We start from the raw sequence: 27245 nt of genomic DNA, 5'->3' as shown, positions 1-27245 counted from the left end.
CGAGAAGGTGCAGAGGAGGGCGCCGGCGCCAGGCATCCAGCGTCGAGGGATGGCGCCCTCCTACCGCGCAGCGCGGCCGCCGAGCGGTCACGTCCGGAGCGGGTCCAGCGCCCTCCTCAAGCCCACGATCCTCCGCCCCAAGTGCCCAGGGGTGTGTGCAAGGAGGGGGCCGCGGACGCGGGCGGGTTTGTCGTCAGGAAGAAGCGTTGACATTGAACTGGTGCGTGCGTGTGTGCGCGCGCGCGCGTGTGTCCACGCGCGTGTCTGCGTGTGTGAGTCTTGGGGAGGGAGCCCGGCTGGAAGCAAACCACGGCCTTCGGGGAGCTGAGCCGAGCGCGCCCCCGAGCCGCCGCCGGCAGGAGCTGCGAGCGCCGAAGCCATTCATGATTTTGGTGACGTTATTCCAGGAGTGGGCGAGAGGGGGGCGGGGCCTCCCGCGGCCGAGACCCGCCCCCGCCCCTATAAATACAGCTTCCCGGGCTCTTTGTGGGGCCGCGGGCTCGGTGGGGAACCGAGAGCTCCGTGTGCTCTGCCGACGCAGCTGGCAGCGGGGCTGTCTCCGGAAGGCGGACCGGCGAACGCCTAGTGCCCGCACTCCGCCGCCTGCCGCGCCTGTCTGCGCCCCTGACATCCTTACTCGGGACGCGGTGGCCGTTTTTAAATCACAAGGGCGTGGGTCAGCCTCCCCTCGGACTTCATGTCTGTGTATTTCCCCATTCACTGGTGAGTATCCTGCGCCCTCGGCGGGCATCCGTCTCGCGGCCATGGCTGCGGGGCCCGGGCGCCCGCTCCTGCGGGCTCGGGTGCGAGGGCAGCAGGCGGCGCGGGCGCCGGCACTCACCCGCCGCCCCAGCCCGTGCCGGAGTCAACGTCAAGGTTGCAAAGGTGGGGGTGGGGGCCGGTGGTGCCGAGAGCATCCAGACAAAGGGAGTGAACTCGAAGCCCTCACTTAAGTGACGGCTGGGAGGGTGTGTATGTGCTGGTGGTGGGGTGGGGGGAGAACCAGGGATCAAGCCTGAATCCCGCTAATAGAACCCCCAATGCGGAGGGCTGCAGGAGGCACGCGCCCCGGCTGGCGCAGGGGGCTCCTGCTCTGCCCCGGCCCCTCCCCTTTTTCTTTTTGTTTGCATGCAAGTCTCCGCGTCGAGGCCGGCGGCAGCGGGGCTGAGCTGGTGCAGCGGCGGCTTTTGCAGAGCTTCGAGGGGTGGGGAAAAACGCTCTCCCCACACGGAACCCGATGAAAGCCACAAGCAGCAGCACAAGCACAAGCTGCGCCCTCTCGATCTCATTCCTCCTCAAAACCCGATGCGCCTTTGTGGGGGCCCGGACTGGGGCCGGGGAGCCGCTCTCACCCGCTGGGAAGAATCCGGGGCCGGGCCGGGGGGCGGAGGACGTTCGCACGGACCCGGGATCTGGGCCGGGAGGGATGCGCCGCGGGCGCCGCGCTGGTTGCGGAGCGAGGCCCCCGGCCGCGCCGGCTGCCGCTTCCTTCCTGCGCCCGGGAAGAGGAGGAGCGGCCGCGGGGGAGCACTCACGGCGCGGGAGGGCGCCCTCAGGTGCGGGCACGGCGGGCCGGACCCGTGGGTTCCAACTGCGCGCTGTCCTGCTCAGCCCAGGAACCGGGAAGTTCCTGCTTCTCGCTTCAACTTTTGGGGCCCGCGCCGCAGCCCGGAGCGAGGAGCGAACGCCCCTACACCAGGCGAAGAGCCTGGCGAGAGCCCCGTGGGCCCGTTTCTTTGGGGGTCGGCGGCCGCCTTTCCAGGACCCGGGATGAATCCGCCCGTGGAGTCCCCTCCCCCCTCCCTTCCTGACCCTAACCCTTGCCCGGAAGCCCAGCATCTTCTGTCTCTCCTCCCCCACCCTGGCTCTGTCTAGAGAAATGAACTCTCAGAACAAAGTAAAAATTCCCCCACCCGTGAGGCTTGCGTACCCCCTCCTTTGGGGCGCCGCTCCCCTCCCGCCTCCCTGGTGTGTGAGCAGCCAGGTGCCATGTGGGTGAGACTTCGAAGGCTGCTGGAGGCTTTGTGCCCCTGGCCACTCAATACTTGCCAAGGTGGGTGTTAGGCCCATCAGGGTTATTATCCCCTGAGAAATTAAGGGAAATAAAATAATTGGGAATTATTTTATAGTTGATTAGCTCTTCATAGCTTGCAATGGTTTTTCCACCCCAGAGATGAGCCATTTAGCGTAAGTGTGATATATGCATTATTAGCATCATGGTAAGAAACAGGGCACCTGTGGCTCAGAGAGGTTATATTACTTGTTCCAGATCACACAGCTCTTGAGTGGCAGAGCCTGGACCAGACCTAATGCTTCTGTTTCCAAATCCAATGCTGTTTCTACTCTCTGTAGTAATGATGAAGTGAAGAAGAATCAAAGGAGACCCCTGTTTCCTTAGATGTAGTCAGTTTAAAGCCTTGCCGACATTTATTTATTTTGTAACTGTGTAAAGGCATGATGGTGAAAATATTGGGTGTTGTGTCGGGAATGCACTGACTGGTATGTACTATTTGGCATTATGCATTCGGGACCCTGTATGTGCCCGTGGTTTGAGTGAGGATAATGGAACATTTGTATCCTGCTTACAGAGTACAAAGCACTTTCACATGTCAGCCATTGGTGGGCCAGCTTGGCTCCTCTGGAAATTTCCTCTGCAATCAGAGTCCGGGCATCCTTAAGGCTTTTAATCCAGGGGATGTTTTTCAAGCTGTGAGCTTGCAGCTGCTGTGGCTGGACTAGAGAAGGGGGTTGGATGGCAGATGTGAAGCCTGCAGAAAGCTGACCCCTTGGGGCTTTAAGTGGGACATTTTGCAAAAAGGAACACCAGAGAGAGAGGAAGAGAGAGAGGAATTTGGGAAGGCAGCATTATTGGACTTGGTTTCCCTGAGGTTGACCTGTTATCATTATGTAATAATAATATGCAGTTCCCCTAGAGACAGGTTGAATTGGTTTTAATATAGACAGATGGACTCAGCTACCTACTGTTTGGGTTTTTTTCTAGTTCTGTCACTATCACAAAGAAAATCCAGAGTGCTCTGTGCCAGTGGGGACTTGTACAGGAGAGGAGGAAAGAGAGGTTTGCCAGAGCGGTTTTCAGGCAGTTTCAGGGCTTTGTTGGCTGAGGCTGAGGGCCCTGATGCCCTGGGCTTATAAGGCACTTCCTCAGGGTGTGAGCTTGTTTTTCTGTGAGTTCTGTTTTGAACACCTCTCATCCTGCCTCCAGACAGTCCCCTGATCTAAAAGCAGAAAGCACCAAGGATAGGAATGTGAAAGTGCGTGTGTTTGTTGACTTTTGGTCTGGGTTTCTTGGCAGCCCCGACTATCTGCGATCTGCCGAGATGACTGAAGTGATGATGAACACCCCATCCATGGAGGAAATTGGCCTCAACCCCCGAAAGGATGGCCTTTCCTATCAGGTGAGTTCTGTCCTGGGTTCCTTCCGGCTCTTTGGAGCTGGTGACTCTTGCTGGGGTTGGAGGCAGATGTGGTTCTGTGTCCCAGTGCCACTTGGAACAGCTATGTGACCTTGGGAAAGTCCCCTCATGCCAGTAAGCCTCAGTTTCTTCATCTGTAAAATGGGGCAACAATAGTCCTTACCTCAGAGGATTGTGGTAAAGATTCAACTTGATGAGATGCTGGGTAGAGGGCATTCATGGTGCCTGGGACGCAGTAAGGGTTCAGTAGGCATGAGCCGATGTCATTCCTTAGTCATCCCAGCTGCTGTGGACTCGCACATTCACAGCAACGAGGGGGGGACGTGATTTGTGCCATCGGTTCAGACCAGCACTTCCCTTCACGGCCGTGCCTTGGCAGGAGAAACATCACCGTGAAGGGTAGCTTATTGGGGAAAGGTGATCGGGTGGAGGAACATCTGTGTCAAATGCTGCTTTCTTCCTCAGGTAGATGGTCGACCCACTGAGGCCACCAGAGTTAATGTTCAAAGTACTTAGAATTGAGGAGACCTCTCCCCAAAGGCAAGCTATCAGATTTCCGGCGTCTAGATTAGAGATCATCCTGCGTGATGGATGTTAAATACATGAAGACCTCAAAAAGTGCCCTAAGTGTGACCTTCAGATTCCTAACACAGTGCTCTTCCTCCCTGCTATGCACTCACCTGCTGCCCCCAGCAGGCTACACAGCAGCTTGATATCTCTGGGGGCGTGAACTGGAGAGTTCCGAGGTTATTACTGTGGGAGAGGAAGGAGTCTATTTTTCAGGGAAGACCTTGGAGCTAGGGAAATTGTGTACAAAGGGTGTGTGGCCTGGGGAAGACGAAAGGGGTGTGATGGGCCCATTCAGCAGATACGAAATGAATGTCTGCTGTGAGCCATGCACTTAACAAATGTTACTCATTTACTCTTGACCATAGCTCTGAGGTGGGAGTTCTTGCTCTGTTTAACAGACAAAGAAACAGGCTCAGACTGTAGTAGACCCAAACTCCAAAGCCTTGCTCTTCTGATATGTCATGGGTCTGTACCTGGAGCTGGTTCTTGCTTAGAATCGAGACTTGCTCTAGCTAGTCATTCTGTAGAACCGTTCCAGGGCATTTATTTTGTAAAGGAAGAAACAAATAGGGAGCTGCGGCCATGTGATGGGGAAGGGGTTGATCAAAGAGCTGAGATGAAAGCTGAGTTCGTGTAAGGTAACTTGGTGGGTGACAGCAGAGTCACCTTGGACTGGGAGGCTCAAGAAGGCCCCTCTCTTCAGTGTCAGGGTCTGGCCAAGCCCCTTTAGCTGGCTGGAAAGAAATATTCATGTTGCCTGAGGAGATGAAGGAAGTGAGGGGGATACCCTTTCCTGGTTGGTTTTCTACCCTCCACCCCCAGAGTGGGTCTGAGAGAGACCATCGAAGGCCCCACAGCCTGTGGGAGGGTAGAAGTTTCCTGGCCCCCCAGCGAGGGTGTTTTTGGATACCAGTTTCCAAGCCACTGAATCAGACTGAATCTCTTTGTGGTTACAGGTGAGATTTTCTCTCAGTTCTGGGTTTTAGCATTCCATCACAGAACCCTTCCAAACACAGTCGTCAGTATATCTTGTGTGTGCTTTTTACGTTCTTTTGAACATGTCCCAGGACCAAGGGGCCACATCCTACAGCGCTGTTTTCTCCGTCTTCAGGCCACTGCCCGAGTGAGGGCCAGGACAGGTGAAGGGGTGGAAGGGGCTGCGGCGCGGGGGAGGAAGGCTGACTTGGGGTTGCAGCGGCCGGTGGAAAATCAAATCGCCTTTGGGCTCCCAAGATGTCATGATGCCGCCTGATGAAAGAGCCCTAACTTTCTCCTAGTGGTGCTGGCCTGAGAGCCCGGTTCCCACGGCCCCTCAGGAAATCTCTTCCTGCTGCCCGGGTGGGGGCTACTGTCCACTTCCAAAATATCTTACCTAGAACTTCAAAGCACTCTTGTCACCAGATTTCGGAAAGGTCCTCTGGTTGCCTGATGAAGAGAAAGGGGAGAGCATCATTTTTCCTGGGCACTTGCTGCGGTGGGCACTCTGCAGAGGGCCCAGGTCTCCCATGGGAAAGCAACATGGGTGTAATACCCAGAACACAGGCAGTCTGGGGCAGCGACACAAAGCCATGGTCTGTCCAGGTACGGATGGCCATGAGAAGGCTTGGCCGGTCAGACTGGGGCTGGGCCCTGCGAGAATATTAGGACTGGGAGAGAGCACCTCCATCTCTAATCTAATTTTGTTGCACGCCCAGATACCCGCCTGGCTTGCCCCTGTTTATACCAGCTGCAGGGCTCTGCAGCCAGCTGATCTGACAATTGTCATATGACCCATATCCTCTGGGCCCACTCAGAGCTAGTGTCATGCAATTAAACACATTCCCACCAAAGCTCTGGGACGGCACTGGCCGAAGCCCATCCTCTGTGCATGCTCGGGCTGGGCTTAGATCTGGGGCGGGACATCTCAGAACTCTGTTCTTGGCATCCTTCCTGAGGGTAATAATAGTACATGGCTTTTACCAGGCCCTGCTTTTCCAAGGAACTGAAAGTGGGAAGGAGACATCAATCCCGACTTGGCAGATGAAATAGAATCTCAGGCTTGTGATTTGACCTTGAGACAAGGTCGTAAAATAGATAGGCACGCTGGACTTCGTCAATCATTCCCCCACCTTCCAGACCTATGCAAGAATGAAGCTTTCCTAACTTCTCTGCCCCAGATGTGACCTTTCTTCTTGCAACATCTGTGGCATTTGTTCTCTGAAACGATGCTGCCCTGCGCTTTGAGGATATGGGTCCTGCCCAAGTCTCTGAGGGCAGGGGATGCCTTCTTTCCCTCTTTGTGCCCATCAGCCTCCCCAGCCCAAGATGCATGCTGGCTCTAGGTCTTTCTAGAGCAGGTGCCAAGTGAATGGTGGTTGTTTCGGTGAGGTTGAATCTCCTGATCCAAAAGCTGGCCATCTTCACTTCTACTTTAGAATTTTTAAAGGGTCTCCTCTGTTCAGGCCTACCAAGGCTTCAGATAAATATCTTTATGCCCTGGAAAATTCAGGTAAGCCCTACCTTTCATGCTTAGGAGTTAGTGTCGTTTTGTGAGCATCTATAAAAATCAACAGAGCCAGTGCCTTGTTTCATCTTAACATTTATTCACAGAGTCAGCTCGATATGGGAACTCCTTGTTTGCACACGCACTTGGCATGAATTATGGCACCTTGCTGGCTGGGTGGGTAAATGGTTACCCGAAAGTCTGAGTACATTCTGGGCAGGCTGCGAGGAGTGGCTGGTTCACTGGGGCTGCGTGAGCCATGAGGACATTTAAGTCCCCGATGGCTTTGGCTCCCTCCCCTCACTGCATTCGTGGGCCTCCCGTGGTGCCCCCGCCTGACGGCTGCCACCTCCACCTTCTTACTTGGCCCCAACTCAAGGAAGCAGGTCAGTGGCTGCCTTGCGGGGCCCTCCATTGGATCCAGGGGCTCCAAGTATGTAGCATTTTGGAGTGCCTCTCTGATGGCGTCTCCTTTCATGCTGCAGCTGACCCGGCCTGGGTCCTGTGCGGGGAAGGGTCCTTCGCCTTTGTTTGGAGACGCTGGCCGTGCCCCGACCCAAGGGCTCTCGTCATTCTGGCCTTGCTACCTGCCTTGCCCCCAGCATGGCCTGGGGAACCTTCTGCAATCTTACCACCCTCGCTAAGTTCTAGATAGAGGTATGGCTCCTTGGTTTTCATTTAAAATTGCCCCTTCTCAAGCATCGGGACCACGATCTGATAGCTCTGTCCTTCCCGAGGCTCTTTAAATTCCTCTCTGATCAGCTTGCGTGTCTCTGAGTGGCTGCCCCTTGAATTCCCTATGCTGGGCTTGGTCACAGACTCCTACCACCTGACATCCATCCCCAGTCCGACAGGCAGCGAGCTCCCCTCAGGGAAGCCAGGGAGGATGCACTATAAACCAGAAGGAGCTCACTCTTCACACACCACAGTCTTCCGTGTCCTGTGCCTTCCCTTTGATCCGCAGAGCTCAGGACTTCCCTGCATCCTTCCCTTCGCTTCCTAAGACCAGAGGGAGGGAGAGCCTGGCTTTTGCACTGTAGGGAGGAGGGAGAGTTGAGACAGGGGGTTGCTGACCTCTTGCCACAGTTCTGTCATTTGCTTCTTGCAGTCTGAGAGCCTGAGTGGTAGCTCGGCATTCAGGGCGGGGGTAAAGCACTAGGCTGGCTGAGAGCTCGCCTCTCCCTGGACGGGGATCTCTCAGTCTCCTCTGTCTGCCAGGCCCAACAGCAGCAGGCTCTCTCCACCCTCCTCCTGCTGCTTCCCTTTATAAGAAGCAGCAAATCCTGTCTCAGTGAACAGGCTCTTGTTAATCTCTAAGTCAGGCAGCGGTTCAGAAACCCTCTCTGTGTGGAGTCTTTCTTTAGGAAGACCCCCTGAGCCTGGCCCCCCCTGTGTGTTCCCACCCGTCCAAATGCACGTGTTGAAGTAAATACCTGATGGGTGGAGCTTCCTCCCCTGGTTCAAGTTCCTCCTCATCCTGCCTCCATCCCCCACAAGCCTTGCTCAGGGGGCCATTACAGGTGGAATCCATCCACCGCCTCTGTCTCTTCCTCCTCGTGGTGACCCCCAGTTGTGTTACTCCACATGTTTGCAAGAGTTTTGGAGGCCCTGCTGCGTGGCCTCACGGAAGTCCCATGGTCCCTAGGAAATCATCTTTCACAACACCAGACTTAAAAAGCCTCAATTGTCCCTGGAGGGAAATAAAGCTAAAATTGCAGAGCATTTGGCAGGACACGTCCAGCTATGGACACGACATGTTACTGGAATCACAGCAAGTTTTCTTTCTCCTCTCCCACCCCCTCTACTCCGCTCCCTCCTTGGTACAGCTCCTAATAATGTGAGGCAAAACAGGCAGTTCGGGCCACCTGGGGCCAAAGCCCAAGGAGCGCCTCGTTTTTGGGTGGGTTTGTGTCGACACACACTGCCTCTTTTTGAGTCAGTGCCTACCTTGTTCAGATCAGCTCTACTTTGTATGAGGGACCCGGCACCTTCCTTCTTAGGCCCAAAGCCTTGACACAAACATCATGTTCACTGTTTTGGAGTGCCCCCGGGGGTAAGGGCCTGCAGAAGGCTGGAATCGTCCCCCTGGGTCCCCCCTCCCCTCCCCCCAGCACACACACTGTGGTCACAACAGTGAGTCTGTCACACGGCCAGGGAGAGAACAAGCTTTCTTCACTTTCCTGGCCACCGTGTTGCACGCTAGAACCGAGCAGCCCAGCCTTCTCTCAAAGGGCCTGTGTGAGGCCTGACGCCTCTCCACAGCTGGTGTGTTCCTCACTGCCCTGAGCAGGGGCTGTGTCTTAGGCTGCTCTCTGTCCCTGCGGCGCGGGCCCCTGCGTCCTGCACAGAGCGGCGCAAGGAGCGCGGGGTGATCCATTGGCCCCTTCCCCTCTCCCTTTCCCGCACGGAGAACTATCCCTCTACCGTGGCCATCCCACAGCAGAGATTTTTATAGGATCAGCATCTTCTTGACATCAGCCCAGTCTTGCAAGTTGAATAGAAAGGAGGATTGTACCGTTGGGGAAAGGGTTGAGTTTGGGTGGCGAATCTTGTGACCAGAGCCAAGAGCTATTCCTGGGTGTCTAGTGAATGTCCTGAAATGATCTTTCAGGTCCAAGTCCTGAAATAATCCTCGGAGGATATGAAAACAGACCCTCATTCACATGGGGCTCAGAGTTGTCAGGCCTTCACTCCTTTCCAGTTCAGAGGTGAGGGACCGCCTCTGCTACCTCTGGCCTCCCCACCTGCCCTTCTCTTGTCCCTGAGCCCACCCCAGGAGGATTCTTGATCAGATCCTGTGTCTGCTGCTTCATTCGTCAGCTGGGGGAGGCCCCTTATTGCACAGACCTGTCTTAGAAACAAATTAAAATTTGCCAGAAGTTTCTCCAGACTATCGTGCAGCTAGCATTTTGAATTTAAGGGAAGTTTAGGAGCTCCTTTGGCCCCCTGACTGCTATAATTAGCTGCCCTGCACTGTCAGAAGCTCCTTTTTGGGGTAAACTGTAGAGAAGAAGCACCCAAGCATTGAGCTGAAGCAGCATTGACTACTTGTTTCTCAGCCACAAATTTTACTGGAGCCAGTGGGAAGGAAAGTTCTGGATCTCTCACCCGAAGTAGAATTGGCCTGAGCGCGAAGGGCATTCACAAATCTCAGTTCAGAGGTGGTTGGCTTCTAGGTCTGACCTTACCCTAACTTGAATCTGAAGGTGGTTCCCAGACAGAATTAATAGTATACCGTGAACTCACCTCCTGCCTTTACTTTGTAGAACACTCGTCCACCCTGGATCTGAGAAGCATCCTTGGCTTTCCCCAATTCCTGAATGTGTTTTTCCAGACACAGCCCCGTGTACAAGCTCTAATTTAGGAGGTCACTATTAGCCCAAGGCGTGTGGGCAGCACTGAGCTCAGCCACTGATCTCTGTGGACAGAGCCCAAGGTGCCTGCTCAGACTCATGTACTCATCACACACACACTTGCAGACACTCCCATGAACACCCACACGTGCATGCACGTGCACACACGTACACACACTCACACACTCACTTATGACCAAAGGGCAGCCGGTGGAATGTTAATAGGGGTTGTCTTAGATTGGAGTGTTGAGATGATAGGAAAATTTTCTCTTCCTTTCCCCCCCTCTCCAGTAATTTCATATTTTCACTGATAAAGTATGTATTTTATTGTTCTCATGCTTACTTCTCAAATTTTAAAAGTAACCTCTGCCCGTGATGGAATTTTAATTTTCTTTAACCTTTTTGTTTTCTAAATGACCATGATCTCACCATGCCCACGTCATAGCTATTCACGTTTTAGCAGCTTTTCCTTTCTTTTCCAGCGCACTTAATGTTTTCACATAGCCAAAATCACAGAGCTGTGGTCTGCTTTTTTTTACTTACCAGTTTGTAAGTCATCAGCATCACATCATGACAACTTACTTTAAAAATGCTTCAAAGGGGCGCCTGGGTGGCTCAGTTGGTTAAGCGACTGCCTTCGGCTCAGGTCATGATCCTGGAGTCCCGGGATCGAGTCCCGCATCGGGCTCCCTGCTCAGCGGGGAGTCTGCTTCTCCCTCTGACCCTCCTCCCTCTCATGTGCTCTCTCTCTCAGTCTCTCTCTCTCAAATAAATAAATAAAAAAAAAAAATCTAAAAATGCTTCAAAGCCAGCATTTTTAATAAGTGTACAATGTTAGATCCTAAAGTGATGACATAATTCTTTTTACTGTTCCCCAGTTGTTGAAAACTTTTAGATTATATCCATTTTCCCTCTTATAAATAATGTAATAATTTACATATCAATCTTTATATATAATATATATAATCTTTATATAATATAATCAATCTCTGTCCATAGTTGATACAATTTCCTCAGAGTCGAGTCGTAGGACAGAGTTTCTAAGTCAAAAGTTGTTAAGTGTGTGAGTTTGTGTGTGTGTGTGTGTGTGTTGTATGTATAAAGGCAATACTTATTCCTTCTAGATATTTTGAATAATTTAAAATACAAAAAAAACCCCACCCATATTTCTATCACTGAAACATTTTGGTATGTTTACTTCTAGTATTTTTGTATGCATTTATGTTTAAAAAATAAAATTGGGATAAATATGTGTATGCTCTAGTGAATTTTTTTTTCACTGACTATAATTTTGTGACTATGTCCATTTGTTTTTCTTTATAAAAAGGCATTTCATTTTGTTACGTGCCACTTATTACTGCTGAATATTTAGGTTGTGGCATATTTTGTTCCTGCAAAGAACACTGCTCTGAACATCATTTTACATAAATATCTGCACAGACCTGATTTCTTTCCTTGGAATAAGTTCTTGGAAGTACAATTACTAATTCAAAGAGATTCAATATCATTAAGCTTCTTGATTATATATTACCTTAAAGACAGAAAACAAATAGAAAAGTTTATCAAAATAGAAGCTCCTGGCATGGAGAGCTCTAGCACATAGAATTTCAGGGGTGTAAAAGCTATCGATATGAGATCATGAAAGAGCTCTGTGGCTAGAGTCAGGAAGGTGGTTTATTTCAGAGTGTTTAGGAGATGTTGTACATCTTCTTCTAGTTTGTTAATTGCTTATTTTGAGCAGAGAAGATAACAACTAATGATGTTTAGGCAGCATCTAGCCAGCATTGCAAAATAGCTGGTGATCATGTTTTTGTCCCTTCGTGGGTATAATGACACACTCGGGATTACAGATGCATATGGGTCGGCGATTGCCCTACTTGTCTCCTTTATTCTATTAATGACGTTGGAACACCACGTGACCTTGAGGAAGACCAGTGAAGTCGCCTCCGCCTGGAGACCCATGAAGTTTGGAGAGATGCAAATGTAGTCCCCTAAGCCATCCTGCTCTTCCGAGGTTCCAGGTCTGGCTCGTGGACTGGTCATGGTTTAGAAATATGGCTTCCCTGGAATCCAGGATGGACTGGGCTCTTAGAAGTAGATCTGAGCATAATAGAAGTTTTGGGCCCAGAACTCAGGGGCCTTTTACCCAACAACTGTGCAAGCCTCAGGTTCTTTGCAACAAATAAATGCTCCAAGCCAATGTTCCAGTAGGGTCCACAGACTCCTGGTGGTTTACAAAGTCTGTTCAGGTATTACACAAGCTTTAGAAATGGTGGTATATTTTTATGGTTACTACCTATGACAAGTAATACTAGTTTTCCATCTCTGTAGTGATACAGAGTTTCATTTTTATATGTTTTAAACAAATGAGTAAAGAAAAAAGATAATTGAGCCATACTATGGTTGTGGACATGAAGGCGTAATTACCATGGTATCCAACTTCCTGAGGTTGGCATCACTATTGTTATCATGAAGGAATTTCTTTTCTTCGACTCTGGTATCCTCTTAGATGAAAGCATTCTTAAAGATCAGCTAACACTAAATCATGATTTCCATATTTCTTTGGTCATTTGCCCCTCACATGTGGCAGTTGAAGCATGAGGATCCTTCCTGGCTGTTTTCCTTGTCAGCCTAAGATTAGAGGTTCTCATGCCAAATTACTTCTTAATGATGCTCCATGTATATATTACTTGATGTTTTAACAGAGTGTTAAAACCAGCGGACAGCTGCCCCTGGGGTTCACAGAAACTTTCCAAGGGATGTGACAGCAGAGAGCATTTTCGGGAAACCTAGTTCCACATCTTCAGCCTCCTTGTGTTGCTTTGCTAAAATCCCATTTCCTGAAGCTGGGCTTCCCCAGTTTCTTTGCCTACCTTCCTGTCAAGCTTGCCCTCCTCCCCCTTGCTTCTTGCCCTGCTGAGTCTTTTAAGGTGACTTCCCCAGGGTGTAGAAACCATAGGGGCACCAAACAAATGGGCCATTCAACATGTTACTGCCTAGGAAGCTCCATAAATCCCGCCTATCTATCACATGGAGAAACCAATAAAAAAGATTACCTTTGTGTGTAACAATTACTTGTGGTATGTTGATTGATCAGTTACATACATAGCTGCCAGGAGCCAATCCAGATTTGTTGTTGTTGGTAAGAGGCCTTAGGGTCATTTGACATAAAAATACTAACTATCCATTTATATAATAAATATGTCTCTTTATTGCAGAGAAGTATGAAAAAAGCTAATAACTAAAAACATTAAAATTCTAATGAACAGTAGGATGGAGATACAGTTTCAAGCAGAGAAAAGAATAAGATTTTAGAGCTTGTGTATGAGTTTATTTTTTTAAAAGATTTTATTTATTTATTAGAGAGAGAGCACGAGCTGGGGGCCGGGGGCAGGGTAGGGGGGAAGGGCAGAGGCAGAGGGAGAAGCAGACTCCCCGTGGAGCAGGGAGCCAGACATGGGGCTCCATCCCAGAACCCTGGGATCATGCCTGAACCAAAGGCAGATGCTTAACCAACTGAGCCGCCCAGGCGCCCTGTGTGTGAGTTTTTTCATGGGTGATGGTTGATACCAAGTTGCTTTGGTATTTATAAGGCACTGGGTGCATTTAAAAGAGTGGTATAAAAGTTCTATTTTAAAATGTTAATGTTTGTAATATATCAGAAGTTTTAGATGTCAATTTAAAAACATGTGGAAGGACACAGGGTTTTTCCAGATTCTTTTAGAGAGTAGACAAAGGGGTGGACTCAAACTGGCACTAGGGCATCTCAGATGTGGGAGTGCACGTGACAGCAGGGTGGCATTGGGTCACGTAGGTGTTCTTTGGACATAATCAGGGATGTGAATTTCAGAACCTCTCAGCACATGGGCTACAAATCTGGATAACTGGTTTCTTTCTTTCTTTTTTTTTTTTTTTTAAAGATTTTATTTATTTATTTGAGACAGAGAGAATGAGAGGGAAGAGGGTCAGAAGGAGAAGCAGACTCCCTGCTGAGTAGGGAGCCCGATGCGGGACTCGATCCCGGGACTCCAGGATCATGACCTGAGCTGAAGGCAGTCGCTCAACCAACTGAGCCACCCAGGCGCCCCTTGGATAACTGGTTTCTAATCTTGGCTTTGCTCCTACCTCTGTCACCTCAGGAAACTCACATCCCTTCTTTTTGGCCTCGATTTCCCCATCTATAAGGGAGAGAGTGGATTCTATCACTTTTGTTAGAATGTTGTATAATGAGGTGAAATCCTCCATCCTGATCCTAGATCCGCCCACTGGGAGTTTAAAAAATCTGCTCTCTTTTCCTCATGTCAGCCTTCTAGCTGTTGAAGGCAACTTCATATTCCCCTCAGATCTTTCCCAGTCTTAAAACATACCTTCCGTCAACCTTGACTTAATGTGGTCATCCTCTGGAGGGTGTTTTTTTCTCTAGGGCAGCAGTTCTCAAATGTTTTGATCTCAGCCCCTTTCACATTCTTTAAAAATTATTTAGGACCCCCAGAGATATTTGTTTATGTGGGTTATGTCTTTTGATATTAAAATGGAGTGTTTAAAATTTTCATGTTTTAATCCCTTTAAAATAACAGTAAAACCATTACATGTTAATACAAATAACAGTTTTATTTTTTTAATTTATTTTTTATTTTTTTAAAGATTTTATTTATTTATTTGACAGAGAGAGACACAGTGAGAGAGGGAACACAGGCAGGGGGAGTGGGAGAGGGAGAAGCAGGCTTCCCGCCGAGCAGGGAGCCCTATGCGGGGCTCAATCCCAGGACTCTGGGATCATGACATGAGCTGAAGGCAGATGCTTAACAACTGAGCCACCCAGGTGCCCCTAAATAACAGTTTTTAATAAAGATAAATATGTTTTCAAAACCAAACCCAAACCAAAGTTTAGTGAGAAGAAAAGCATTGTTTCACATTTTTTTTGCAAATTTGTTTAATAATCTGGCTTAACAGAAAATGGTTAGACTCTCATACCTGCTTCTGCATTCAATTTGTTGCCGTACGTTGTTGGTTGAAGTAAATGAAGAGAATCTGGCCCATGCAAGATCTGCTAGAAAAGTTAAGAAAAGGAAGAAATATCTTCATAGCCTCATTCAGATATTTTTCTTTGCTATTTCACCAAAACTCAACAAGTGGTAGTTTCTTAAAGGTTAGCAGCAATGTGGAATCTGAAACCTTATCAATGAGGTTTTTGTGCTCTTCCATTCAAATCCAGCAGTCTGTCTGGCACTTCGAATCCGTCTTTTGCCCATGTTTGGTTTTGTAATGTGGTGTGTTGATCATTTGGAAAATACATGTTCACTGAGTAAGATAGATCTTCCAAATATGGACACATTACATCATAAAACATCAGAAAGTCACATTTATTCGTGCCTTTACCAGTCTCATTAGAAAGCCTTCAAGTGGGGCACCTGGGTGGCTCAGTTGGTTAAACATCTGCCTTCAGCTCAGGTCATGATCCCGGGGTCCTGGGATCGAGCCCCGCATCAGGCTCCTTGCTCAGCGGGGAGCCTGCGTCTCCCTCTCCCTCTGCAGCTCCCCCGGCTTGTGTGTGCACACTCTCTCTCTCTCTGTCAAATAAATAAATAAAGTCTTAAAAAAAAAAAAAGAAAGCCTTCAAGTATTAGAGAGCGGACAAGTTTATGGTGGCTGATACGATTTATGCTTGAAAGTTTGATTTTTATCATTGGGAACAAATATTGTTAGTCATTTTCCACGAAGTGACGTGCTTGTTTTGTTCACTTTTGAGGACATGTCCCCCAAACACCCAAGTCAAAACAACCATGCTTTGTTGGGCAGTCACATTTTCAAGTAAAAACGGTGTTCCGCGGGAAAAGTGGCTAGTTCAGCTGACGACTCCGTCACATGAGTGCTTTTTCTCGAGATGACCATGGGACTTGGAGATGCAGCAGAGTGCTGTCTGCTGGCTTTCCGCTTTATCACATACAACACTAAAACAACATGTACTTAAGAGTCAGTATTTAACAAAAATTCATTTTGACTGCTTTATCAAGGATATTAGGTCCCTTTTTTTTTTTTTTTTAATTGTGTGAGGTGGCAAAGAACGTAATGACCACCAGGACAGTCTGCTGCTGCAGCATTCATTAATTCTTGCCAAGGGGCCAGCAATTTCCCCCACTGGTGCTGTGCGTGCCATAGTGCAAGTGTTAACACAGGGGGACAAGCAAATGACATCTTCGTATTATTTAGAAAGTATTTTATCTCCGTGGACACTTCTTCCATGAGAGGAGCTTGGGATCTGAGCTTTGAGAAGCGCTGCTCTAGACCGAACAGGAAGACTATGTGTGATCAGAGGACAGCAGGGCCATCGCCTCCCTGCTAGTGTAGACCGCTTCTAGGAATACAGCCCTGTTCGTTTCGGTGTTGTAGCCTCAACACTGTAGCTGTGACCAACTGAATTCTCCAGGCCTCTCTTCTAGCACCTACTGTCAAGCAAGGATTCCTGTTTGGGAGAGGGAAACAATGTTTTTTTTTTTTTTTTAAAGATTTTATTTATTTATTTATTTATTTGAGAGAGAGAATGAGAGAGAGAGAGAGAGCACATGAGAAGGAGGAAGGTCAGAGGGAGAAGCAACTCCCTGCTGAGCAGGGAGCCCGATGCGGGACTCGATCCCGGGACTCCAGGATCATGACCTGAGCCGAAGGCAGTTGCTTAACCAACTGAGCCACCCAGGCGCCCCGGGAAACAATGTTTTTAACTTAAAGAAAGGTGGGTCTATTAGCTGATGACCCCACTTTGGGACAAGGTGAGTTGGAGATGATGGATGTCATCCATCATGGGAGGTGGGAAGGGGGAAGTGCCGCTGTAGATTGGGGAATCCTCCACCTGTGATGGACGGGTGAAGCCAGGAAGCTGAGTCTGAAGAGAAGCCTAGGATGACACCTAGTCTAGGGAGGGCACAGGGAAGATGAAGGTAGATGGGTCAGATGAGCCAGGGCAGGGGCATAAGAATCAGGAGAGACCATGAAGCCTGAAGCAGGCCGGATGGCCTGGTGGGGTGCTGCAGAAGTGGTGATGAGTGAAAGCTGAGCAAAGGCCCTGGGGCAGGGCTGTAAGGCTGTCCTCAGAGACTTGAAAGAGTTGTTTCCATGCAGGGATGTGTTTGGAAGCCGCATGGAAGGGGTCAGGAAGGGGATTCCAGACAAGGGTGGGAAGGCTGTGGGACTAGGCCACACATTCAAGACTTTTGTCTCCAAAACAAAGAACGAGAGAATGGTTGGAAATGGCAGCCGTGCCATTCTGGGCTTTCTGAGAGGAGGTATGGCTGTGGAACATTTGGTTAGTTCCAGTGGAGGAGGATGGAGAAAGGGATCTGTCATCCCCAGAGGCCCAGAGGTGACTGGGAGGCATGTCTTCTTTCTAAAGGGCAATGATAATATAGTCAATAGGATGTGGGTATTTGAAATCATCTATGCCAGATAACTGCAGTCTTTCTCTCACTGCCCTAGAGAGCTTTAAGAAATGTTCTTTAACCTTCCAAAAGCCCCATCAGCTCACTGGGCCCAGAGTTATCAGTAGCAATTAGTGCTAATTAATTGGAATTTGGAACTCTTGACCTGCAGGATGGGTGTGTGTTTGAGAGATGTTTATGAAGGATGGTGTTTATCTAGAGGATTTCCTTTTCTTTTAAGTTTCAGGGCTGGAGGCTTAAGCATCTTTAATCCAAAGGAAGGAGATCCAACAGTTGTTACAAAGCCTTAAATCTCTCCTCAAGTCTCCTATAGGATTAGAGACACCAGAGAAGGGTAGGAAGGGGTGAGGTGGATATTCCAGAGCCCCAGGCCAGGGGGATTTGAGCAGAGTGAGAGCGTCAGGGATGGAGAGTGAGGTGACTGGCATCCGGCTGGAGATGAGACTGTTCTTCCTGAATCCAGTTAGGAGCTACTCTGCCATTTGCTCTAATTCTTTCTGTTCTTACTAACCACATTTCACTTTGAAAAGTCAGTAAAATGCAAATAGCTATGATGATGATGATGAAATAGCAGGAGGCAAGTATTTCAAAGAACATATATATATTCCTTGCCTTCACATGTTGTTGGGGGACAAAAAGCAGGGTGACTTTTCGTTTGGATTAGCTGCTGCTCATTCGTTTAGCCCTTGGCAGAGCAGGATGCTGGTAGAGATCTGCCCATTGTTAGAAACCAGCCCCTCCTAGGAAGGAATAAACACACAAGGCCAATCCATTGTTGTTCTGCAGGAAAAATAAGAAACCCAGACGTTGGGAAGCTGAGGGGCAGGAGGGGTCTGATGGCCTGGGCAGCAGGCCCCTGGAGTGGGCTGGGGGGCGGGGGTGTGGAGGTGCATAATGGGAAGATCGCTAGCTGCAGGGGCTTGCACTGAAGACCAGGATCTGGACAAGACAGTGGCTTTTGTTCTGCCTGGCCTAACCCATGCCCTGGAAAAACAGAAACACTGGGAGAGAAGTGAAGTCAAACCCATTTCTCCAAAGAACCTGGTCTAGAATTGTTGAGAGCAAGCCCAGGAGTGCTGCTCACTTGCTCCTGGCCCAAGCCGTTGGGACTAGTGACTTTTCAGTCCCTCACTCTAAATGCTCCTTGGGGACCCCAGTTTTACCTAATAAGAACCATCATTAGGAATTTAAAGTTTACAGAACATGTTCACACATACCTGTGTTTGATTCTCTCCAAAGCCCTATGAGATGGGGATTAACATTAATCCCAATCTATAGATGAAGACAGGAGGGAAATGGGCCACCATGGCTTCAAGCCCCTTGGGTACTATGTGGCACTCAACATGCAGGAGCATGTGATCCTTCCAACAATACTATAAAGTAGAAGAAATCCCTTCCTTGTTTCACTCAGGAGGTAACTGAAGCTCAGAGAAGTTAAAACGACTTGATCAAGGTCACAGAGATAATAAGACACGGGGGTAAAGTAAAAGCCCAATTTTTCAGACTCCTGGTCTACCACCAGTGGGAGTGGGAGTTTCCATTGCAGGTTTGAGGTTGATTATTCCCCCTCTGGAACCAGAGAGGGGCGAGGCTCACTGCATGATTTTGTGTGCAGAGGCAGATCCCTCTCAGCGCCTTGGGGACTGCCTGGTGATTTACCTCAGGCCCTCTGCCCTACCTCCCCTCTCCACCCCACCCCAGCACACCTCATCCTTCTGTTAGAGCCCAGCAAAGAGGAGCAAGATGCCCACGCTCTGGAGTTCTCAGCTTGCAGAGCTGGTAATGAGCCCTTTGTGTGTCCAGTTCGCCACCTTTCATCTCCTGCTCCCGCTGGTGTCCGCTTTCCCTATTAGCATCTCTCGGCTCTTTGCTGAGCCCTCGGCCCTCTTTGTGGCCAGCTCGAGTTGTTTGTCAGGAATGATGGCTGAGGGATGCGTGCACTCAGGGGAGGGCTGCTTCACCCAGAATTGCTCACATTTTCCATCCCAGGTGCCAGACATCTCTCCTCTCCCCACCGCAGAGGCAGCGAGGTTTAGGTCACCTGGCTTAGAGGCAGACAGTTGATAGCTAGGCCCCCAAATTTCAGGCCTTTGGAGATCTGATATTACCTTTCAGTCCCCCCTCCGTGGGTGAAATGGGAGCTGACTGACCAGCAACTCTTATACTTAAGCAAAAAGCCTTCTGACTAATTCCTCACCCCCCAACCCCAGACTTCTGCTGTGAGGCTGCCCACGTTGGCCCATCAACCAAACCTCCTGAGCCGTTTTCCTGGACAACCCTGCTTTCATGGTCCTCATATTTAACTATTAATGTTTGCACTGCCCGCTGCACCAGCCACCAGCCACATGCAACTGTTTACATTTAAATTTATATTATATTTACACATATCAGATAAATTTACATTACTAAAAGAAAATTTAACAATTTAACCTCATTTCGAGGGCTCAATAGCCGTATGTGGCCTTGTGCAGCTAGAGAACATTTCTACCGTCACAGAAAGTTCCAGTGGACAGCTCTAATCTACACAGCCAGAGATGCCAGTATTTTGGCGTCCACGGTTCATCTCACAGAGCATTTCTTCCTCAGAGAAGGTCCTAAAGCTCCCTTGACCTTTCAAGTGAACCCATGTGAGTTCCCCAAATGTCAGGGCCTGTTGGGATTAGAGGCCACCCGGCAAAGGAGGCCTCTGAAGAAGTGTCCTCTGTAAGATTCACGAGCGCCAAGTTTGCATGCCTGCCGTTCCTACACAGTGGGACGTGCAGGACCCAGCCGGGACCGTGTGTGTGATCTTCAAGACTTCACTCCACTTGCAAAGGAAGGAGCTGGGTGTCTATGAGCTTCATCCAAGCCATCAGCCATGGCAGCCGAGTGTGACAGCTGGGTAGCTGGATGTGGAGTCCAGTGTTGGCAGAAGGAGGGAAGGGCAGGGCTGAGAGAATCACAGCTGGGGATGGATGCTTCTAGATCTGCCCTGCCCTATGTGGGGCTTAGGGTGGGAAATGCTTCTCAGAGCCTCCCATTTTCCATTCTGGACCTCTTGGAAAGGAATCTTTGCTACAGAGGGAAGAGAAAAGGATTTTTTTTTTCCCCCTTCCCCAGTCCAGAGAGAAGGTGCATATTGGAGTAAGAGGTTTAACCAGAAGCAGTTTCTCTTTGGAGCAGGGGTGGTTCTTTATTCCCTGCCAGCTCCTGCAGGCAAACAGCATGCCAGGCTGGCCTACCGCCCCAGCCCTACCTGTCATGTGCTTGGCAAGTCCGACTCAAGTCCTTTTTTCCACTGCCTTCCCTACCCCGTCACACTGCAGTTGCAACCTCTCATTTTTCTGCTGCCTAGATGATTAAAAAGCATGACTTAGTGGAAAAATCTCAACCTCCTTAGGGTCAGCCTCTTAAGCAGCTGTTGGAGATAAGACTGTGCTGGCAGAATACTCAGCAACACTGTGCAAGGCTTTCTGTCTGCATGTGAGGAAATGAGAAGCTGATTGGTTCTGAGTGCATGTTGTTTGGCTTTGGAGAGAGCTACAATTTTCAGAGGCATAAATTGGCATTATTTGATAAAAAAATAAAATCTTTGCTGGAAAGGTGAGATTATTATAGTGATTTTTTTTTTTTTAAGTGCAGTGAACAGGCTTTGTAAAGGAAAAAAAAATTTTTTTTTTAATGGCACCTGCTTTGAGCAATTCAGGGAGCAAAGTTCTCTGGCAATTGAGCAGTATCAGAAGTTCACTGCTCAGACTTCCCCCAACAACTTAAAAGACTTAATTTTGCAGCTCCTGGTATGCAAGGCATTGTTTGGAGTTATTTTAGTTACATGTGAGTATTACCACCTCTTGCTTGGAGATTGAATACTTACTGACTGTCGTCTTGTTGAAACAGCTCCAAAGAGGACATTCCAATTTTATTTTATTTTTTAAAGATTTTATTTATTTGACAGAGACAGAGATAGCGAGAGCAGGAACACAAACAGGGGGAGTGGGACCAAGAAGCAGGCTTCCCGCCGAGCAGGGAGCCCAATGTGGGACTCGATCCCAGGACCCTGGGATCGTGACCTGAGCCGAGGGCAGACGCTTAACGACTGAGCCACCCAGGCACCCAGGACATTCCAATTTTAATTCAGCATATGTCCTCATCTTTGTGTTTGCCAAGAACTTGTACCCATCTAGTGAGACACGAAGGTCACTTTGCTTTTCAAAAGGAAAAACTGAGTCACGGGCAGTTGGGAGGACTTGATCAGGGTTATGGAAGTGACGTCAAAGACACAATGAGAATCTGGGGTCTGTGGCTCTACACAATGTGTTATCAAATGAACAGCTTATTTGAAGTCCTATAGGTCTGAGTTCAGGTCCCCATGCAGCCACTTCCTAGCTGTGTTACCTTGAGTAAGTCACTTGCTTTCTCTGTGCTTCAGTGTCCCCCTCTATAGAATAGGGCTCACACTACTACATACTTAATAGGATTATTGTGAAGGTTGAGATTCTACCCAGCAAATTTGCCTGACTTCTCTTCCATCACCACCATCATCTTTTTTTTTTTTTTTTTTAAGATTTTGTTTATTTATTTGACAGAGAGAGACACAGCGAGAGAGGGAACACAAGCAGGGAGAGTGGAAGAGGGAGAAGCAGGCTTTCCGCTGGGCAGGGAGCCCGATGCGGGGCTCGATCCCAGGACCCTGGGATCATGACCTGAGCCGAAGGCAGACGCTTAACCGACTGAGCCACCTAGGCGCCCCCACCATCATCTTTTTAACATCTTTCCCCCCTAATTTTAGTTAAAGGCCTATTCCCAGCCTGAAACAAAATTACACGCTCTCCACTCCCACCGTGCTCCTCCCCCTTCTCTTGCACCTGGCCTCTCTGTGTCTTGTCCCTTTTGCTCTTCTTTGGCTCGGGTGATCCTAATTAGAATCCAGTTGCTGGGACGTCACAGGTAGGTCAGAGGGTAGATGCAGGGGCCCAGGTCTGCACTGAGCCAGGTGTCCGTCTCCTTTTGATATTTCATAGCTCTGTCTCAGGTCCTGAAGATTTAGAAGAACTGTCTAGACTGGGAAGCTCATCTTCTAGACTGAGCTGCCCAGAGGTCATCCTGGCACCTAAGCTGGATGGGCAGTTGAAGCCCAGAGTCTTGCCCACCCTCCCTGGTCAGTTTGCAGTCTGTAAAATGGGCATCCATTCACTTTGCAAAAGGCACAGGCACTGAACACAGCAGATCTAGGTTTGAATCCTGGCTCTTACATGTGTCCGTCAGAGCCGAGGATCTCACGGCTCCTTGGGCGTGGTCAGGCCTACATTAGGTGACATCCAAAAGAGCTTTGCAAACTGTAGTGTGCTTTCCACTTGCTGGATTTCCCGTTGCTCGCTCGCAAAGCCCGTGCATGGAAGGCACCTGTGTTTCACCCTCATGCAGGGCCTCCAGCTCCAGGTGAGGGGCAGTGAGGAGGGGCCCAAAGAGACCACTTGCCCTGCTCGGCACATCGGCTGTGTGTGCACAGCGCGGTCCCAGTGCGGAACCGTGGGGTCGGCTGCATCAGGAAGGGAAAGACTGGAGTGGGGGTCCCTCTCCCCATGCCTCCTTTCTCCCCAACTCGTCTGGCCCCTCCTCTGGCTTGTTTTCCTCCTGGCTGCCATTACCATACTTTTTATGAGCCTGTTAAGTCTTTAATGATGCCTGGTTGTGCAGCTGGCTTAAGGCTTAATCCCCAGCAATAGGGCTTTATTGGATAAATGGTTAATAATCACTTGTCTGCAGGGATTGGGGAGGTTTTTTTTTTTTTAAAGATTTTATTTATTTATTTGACAGAGACACAGCGAGAGAGAGAGCACAAGCAGGGGGAGTGGGAGAGGGAGAAGTATGCTTCCCTCTGAGCAGGGAGCCCGATGCAGGACTGGATCCCAGGACCCTGGGACCATGACCTGAGCCGAGGGCAGATGCTTAACGATTGAGCCACCCAGGCACCCCAGGGATTGGGGAGGTTTTGTTGAGGCCCTGTCGTGATTCCCGAAAGCCCCATGTGGCCTGTGACATGGCCTGTGACCGAGCCAGCACTGCTTGGGGCTGGGGTGCCGTGAGATTGGGCACCACAGGAGCTGGGAAGCCCTGAGTTTGTAGGAGAGCATTTCTTCTCCCTCCTGAGAATACAGGACACTTGCCTGTTGCTGGGGGACTGTCTTGATCTGGCCCAGGCCCTCTGCAAATGTGTCTCCACCCACTCCGATTTTTGCTTTCCTTTCTCTTGCCATTAACAAGCTGTGTGACCTTGAGCAAGTCCCTTGTCCCCTCTGGCCCTTGGTTTCCTCATCTACCAAATGGAGAGATTGGAAGAGATAGCCTTGAGGACGCCATGTGGCTCTCAACGTCTGTGTTCTGTGAGCCTCAGTGTCCCAGACAGAGGCTCCTCTCTCCGGGTCTTGGGTGTGTCACCGAGGGCTGCGGATGGCAAGGGACCAGCAGCCCATCGGATTAAGTACTTAAGCTGCTGGGCCAAGAATTGGGTCAGCTGAAGTCACAGGGCACGGTGTGCACAGGGAATCCGCAAAGCCCCTCATGGCCTGGTGCGGGGTTTCTCCCAGTGCTGGGCAGGACACACAGTAGGCATTAAAAAAAGAAGCCTCATTGACGGGACTCTGAAGAGACTTCCAGGTATAGAACCGTCAAGGAGCCAGGAGCTGCTCACAGGTGAAAAAGGAGCCTAGAATTCTGTTCGTGGCTTGCCTGTGACTGGGGCCATGCCAGCAAATGTCCCTGATCAACCCTGATTTGGCCTTGACTTTATAGTCGCGGCGAGATTAGGACCCATCCCTGTGAGGGGCGGGGTGTTATTGGGGCATGGGCATGGGGCTCAGATGGACCTGGGTTTGAATCTCCTTCCTCTACCACTCATTTCCAGGCTGTATAGTTTGGGCCACCTCCTTCTTCAAACCTGGGAGTTTTTAAGATAGTATTAGCAGCAGGTGTTTTCAGCACGACCGTATTGGTTCAAAGCGTATGTGTAAAGCACCTGGGACTAGGCGCTGGTGGTTACCCCGGGAGGCAGCCCGTGACATGCTTTGGGCTGCCGGGGTGACGTGCTGCCTGCAGGCAGGTGTGGCCTACTATGGACTACATGATTTTAAGTTCTTTTATCTGAAAATAAAAGACAAGAAAAGGTATGAACAGAGCAACACCACAAATTTAGGGGCACTGCCCCGAACACTTGCAGCTTCAGGATTAAAGTCTGCCGAGGGACGGTTTCCTGGGTGGCCCCAGAATGTGCTCCCTGGCTCCCGCCTTAGGGCTCCCTCCCGGTGTCCCGAGAGCCGGGCACGGGTGCTGGCACTCGGGGGGGCTCAGTTCTCCACGTGTATGTGCAGCAGAGGAACGGGATTTCTCTTTTCCTGTACTGTAGGTGACCGGGACTCGCTCTGCTTTTCTTTCAGATCTTCCCTGACCCGTCAGACTTCGACCGCTGCTGCAAGCTCAAAGACCGCCTGCCCTCCATCGTGGTGGAGCCCACGGAGGGCGAGGTGGAGAGCGGGGAGCTCCGGTGGCCCCCCGAGGAGTTCTTGGTCCAGGAGGATGAGCAGGACAACTGTGAAGAGACAGAGAAAGACAACAAGGAGCAATAGAGTCCCTGTCGACTCCCTCGGGGGCTGCACCAGACGGCATCTGTCCCTGAACTGTGTTCTTTCCCATTGTGATGGAAGAAGGGAGTGAGCCACAATAGTTCTGAAAATGTCAAATGATGGCTTCCGTTTTGCACCTGCAAATCACCGAGCTGGTTTTCTTTTCTTTTCTTTTCTTTTTTTGAAATGTGCTGGGCAGTGGAGCCCTCTGCGACAATTTGCAAGGCCTTCTGAGAAAGGAAGCTGCTTAGAGCAGGGGTGGGGGGTGCGGGGAAGTGGTGCATCTTTGAGATCGGTATCTGAACCTGCGCAGGCTAGAGGCAGCCGTGGGATTCCAGTGGGCTCTGGGGGGAGGGGGGGAAGGGGGATGTGCATCGCGAGCAGGGAACATTCAGGGTAAGAGAACAAACGGGAGACAGGAGACGGGAAGAGAAAATACACTGTTTGAAAGGAGGCAGCGAGCAGAGGAGTGCAGCCAGGAAGTTGCTCGCCCGCGGGCATCTGAAAACAACGCGTTCCTCTCTCTCTCCAGCTCTGCCCACCACCAGCCTTTGTTTTTATTTCAGCTGTGTTGGTCTGTTCACGGGAGGCTGGCAAAGAAGAGCAGTAGAAACTGGCTGCCTGCAAAGCCGGCTGGAGGCAAGCGTGGGAAAGAAGGACTCCCTGCCCCTCCCCCACCCTCTGCTCCAGCTGTGACAGGTTCTGGAGGTTTCTTAAGAGGCAGCACTCTTGAGCCTCTCTCTCCTGATTTATCCTTTTGCCCTCCCCGGCCCTTTGGGAGTGGCGGGAGCACTTCCCACCCTTGTGGGAGGACCGAGGTGGACGCTTGGACACGAAGCTCCCTCCCCGCTGCTCCCCCAGGCTTGCTCTACTCTGAGCAGAGGCACAGAGCTCTGGCTCTACCAGGCCGCCCTCCTTCTCCCTGGCATCACCTCTGCAGCCCCTGGGCGGAGCAGTCAGGCAGGGGCAGTTCCCAGCCTGACCAGCGGCCGCACCCACTCCCATGTGGGCTCCTGGCCCGTTTTTCTGGTGGGAGCTGAGGGGAGAGGAGACTCTTTCTGTTTCTTGTTGGGGAGGTGAGCTTTAATGGCGGTCCCAAATCTGGGAATTATCAGATGGGGCTAACAGGGCTCTCCTATAGCAGCCTGGGGATCAAGTCTGAAACTGAAGGTGTCATGCCATCGCCTGGCTTCTCCTTGCGCTCCGGACGTGGGTGGGTGGATGGCACGGTGAGGGAGCACTGGGCATGGGTCCTCGTCCCTCCCCACCTCTCACCTGTCCCCTGTAAGGGCACAGGTGCACAAGAAAGCTAGCTTTGGACTTAGAGCTTCTTAGAGTTAAGAACCATCTGGAGCAGCAGGTTGCAAGACACACTCTTCAAACCTTCTCTAGCTCACAGCGTGAGTGTGCAGCCAAGAGGTGAGCTCAAGATCCTCCTGGAGGCTGACCTGGGCCAACAGAGGCACCCTGGCCGCTCCCCAGTGGGTCTAGGTTGACCCCAGTTTGGGACTTATGCATAGAGCTGTATTTCATACCTCAAGGTTAGTGTGGTTCCGGGGAGCTGGGGCAGGATGAGGGTGTGCAGTTGACATCTCAGCAGGATTTGGTTCTGGGAAGCTGACGCTCACCCCTCCTCCCCCACCGCCCCCCGCTCCCTCCCCCTGTGTTGTCCGCTTGTGTTACACACACCAATGGCAATAACTTCTTCCAGCTCCTTGGCAGTGGGAGAGGCCCGCAGCCTGTACCCCCAGGGCGTCTCTCTCATGCTCCCGCTGGTTCTGTTCGGGCTGCAGAGAGTCCTCCCTCCTTCCTCATTCCCTCACAGCAGCATGTCTCATCCCGCACCTGCCTCCCTTCGTGGATGGGGTCTTGCCTTTTAAAATCCTGTGTTTCTGTGTCCCTCTCATCTGTCCTGGTCTTGCCGTGTGATGGGAACGTGCTTGTAAACTGCATAACAAATCTACTTTGTGTATATGTGTGTTTATGGGGGTGACTTATTATTTTGCTGGTCGCTAGACACCTTTGTATGACCCTTTGGAGTCTGAGCAGGCCGGGGGCTGACAACTCGAGTCAGGACCTGCAGCAGCGAGCCTGTGGGAGGGACTCAGCCACTCTTGGACAAGTGGCTGAGCTCCTGTCTGGCCTCCTATTTTTTTTTTTTTTTTTAAGTAACTTGTGTGTATTTCTAACTGATCGTATTAAAAAAAAAAACAGAAACAACCCTAGTATTTCAGTAAAAATGCCTGTTGTAAGATGAACCTCCTGTAACTTCTATCTGTTCTTTTTTGAGGCTCAGGGAGAAACTAGCATTTTTTTTTTCTGAACTACTTTTTGTCACTGTGACAGTTGTAAATAAAGTTTGAAAATGCTTTCCA

At 50.2% G+C, this 27245-nt stretch overlaps 1 protein-coding gene and 1 long non-coding RNA gene across 2 annotated transcripts in view; one reads left to right on the top strand and one right to left on the bottom strand.

Moving 5' to 3' along the window:
- LOC145715962 (uncharacterized) overlaps positions 1-27245 on the bottom strand; it is a 223205-nt gene that overhangs the window by 133364 nt on the left and 62596 nt on the right. The gene's annotated exons all lie outside the window — the stretch shown is intronic.
- LBH (LBH regulator of Wnt signaling pathway) lies at positions 479-27245 on the top strand. The gene is made up of 3 exons (XM_006733189.3): positions 479-723; positions 3314-3416; positions 24685-27245. The coding sequence occupies exons 1-3, from the start codon at positions 698-700 to the stop codon at positions 24871-24873; spliced, it is 318 nt and encodes a 105-aa protein (XP_006733252.1). The 5' UTR covers positions 479-697; the 3' UTR covers positions 24874-27245.

Source organism: Leptonychotes weddellii, chromosome 10 (genome assembly GCF_054177405.1).
Source record: "Leptonychotes weddellii isolate Sample4059 chromosome 10, ASM5417740v2, whole genome shotgun sequence".
Lineage (NCBI taxonomy): Eukaryota > Metazoa > Chordata > Mammalia > Carnivora > Phocidae > Leptonychotes > Leptonychotes weddellii.
This window is presented reverse-complemented; position numbering and strand designations above follow the sequence as displayed.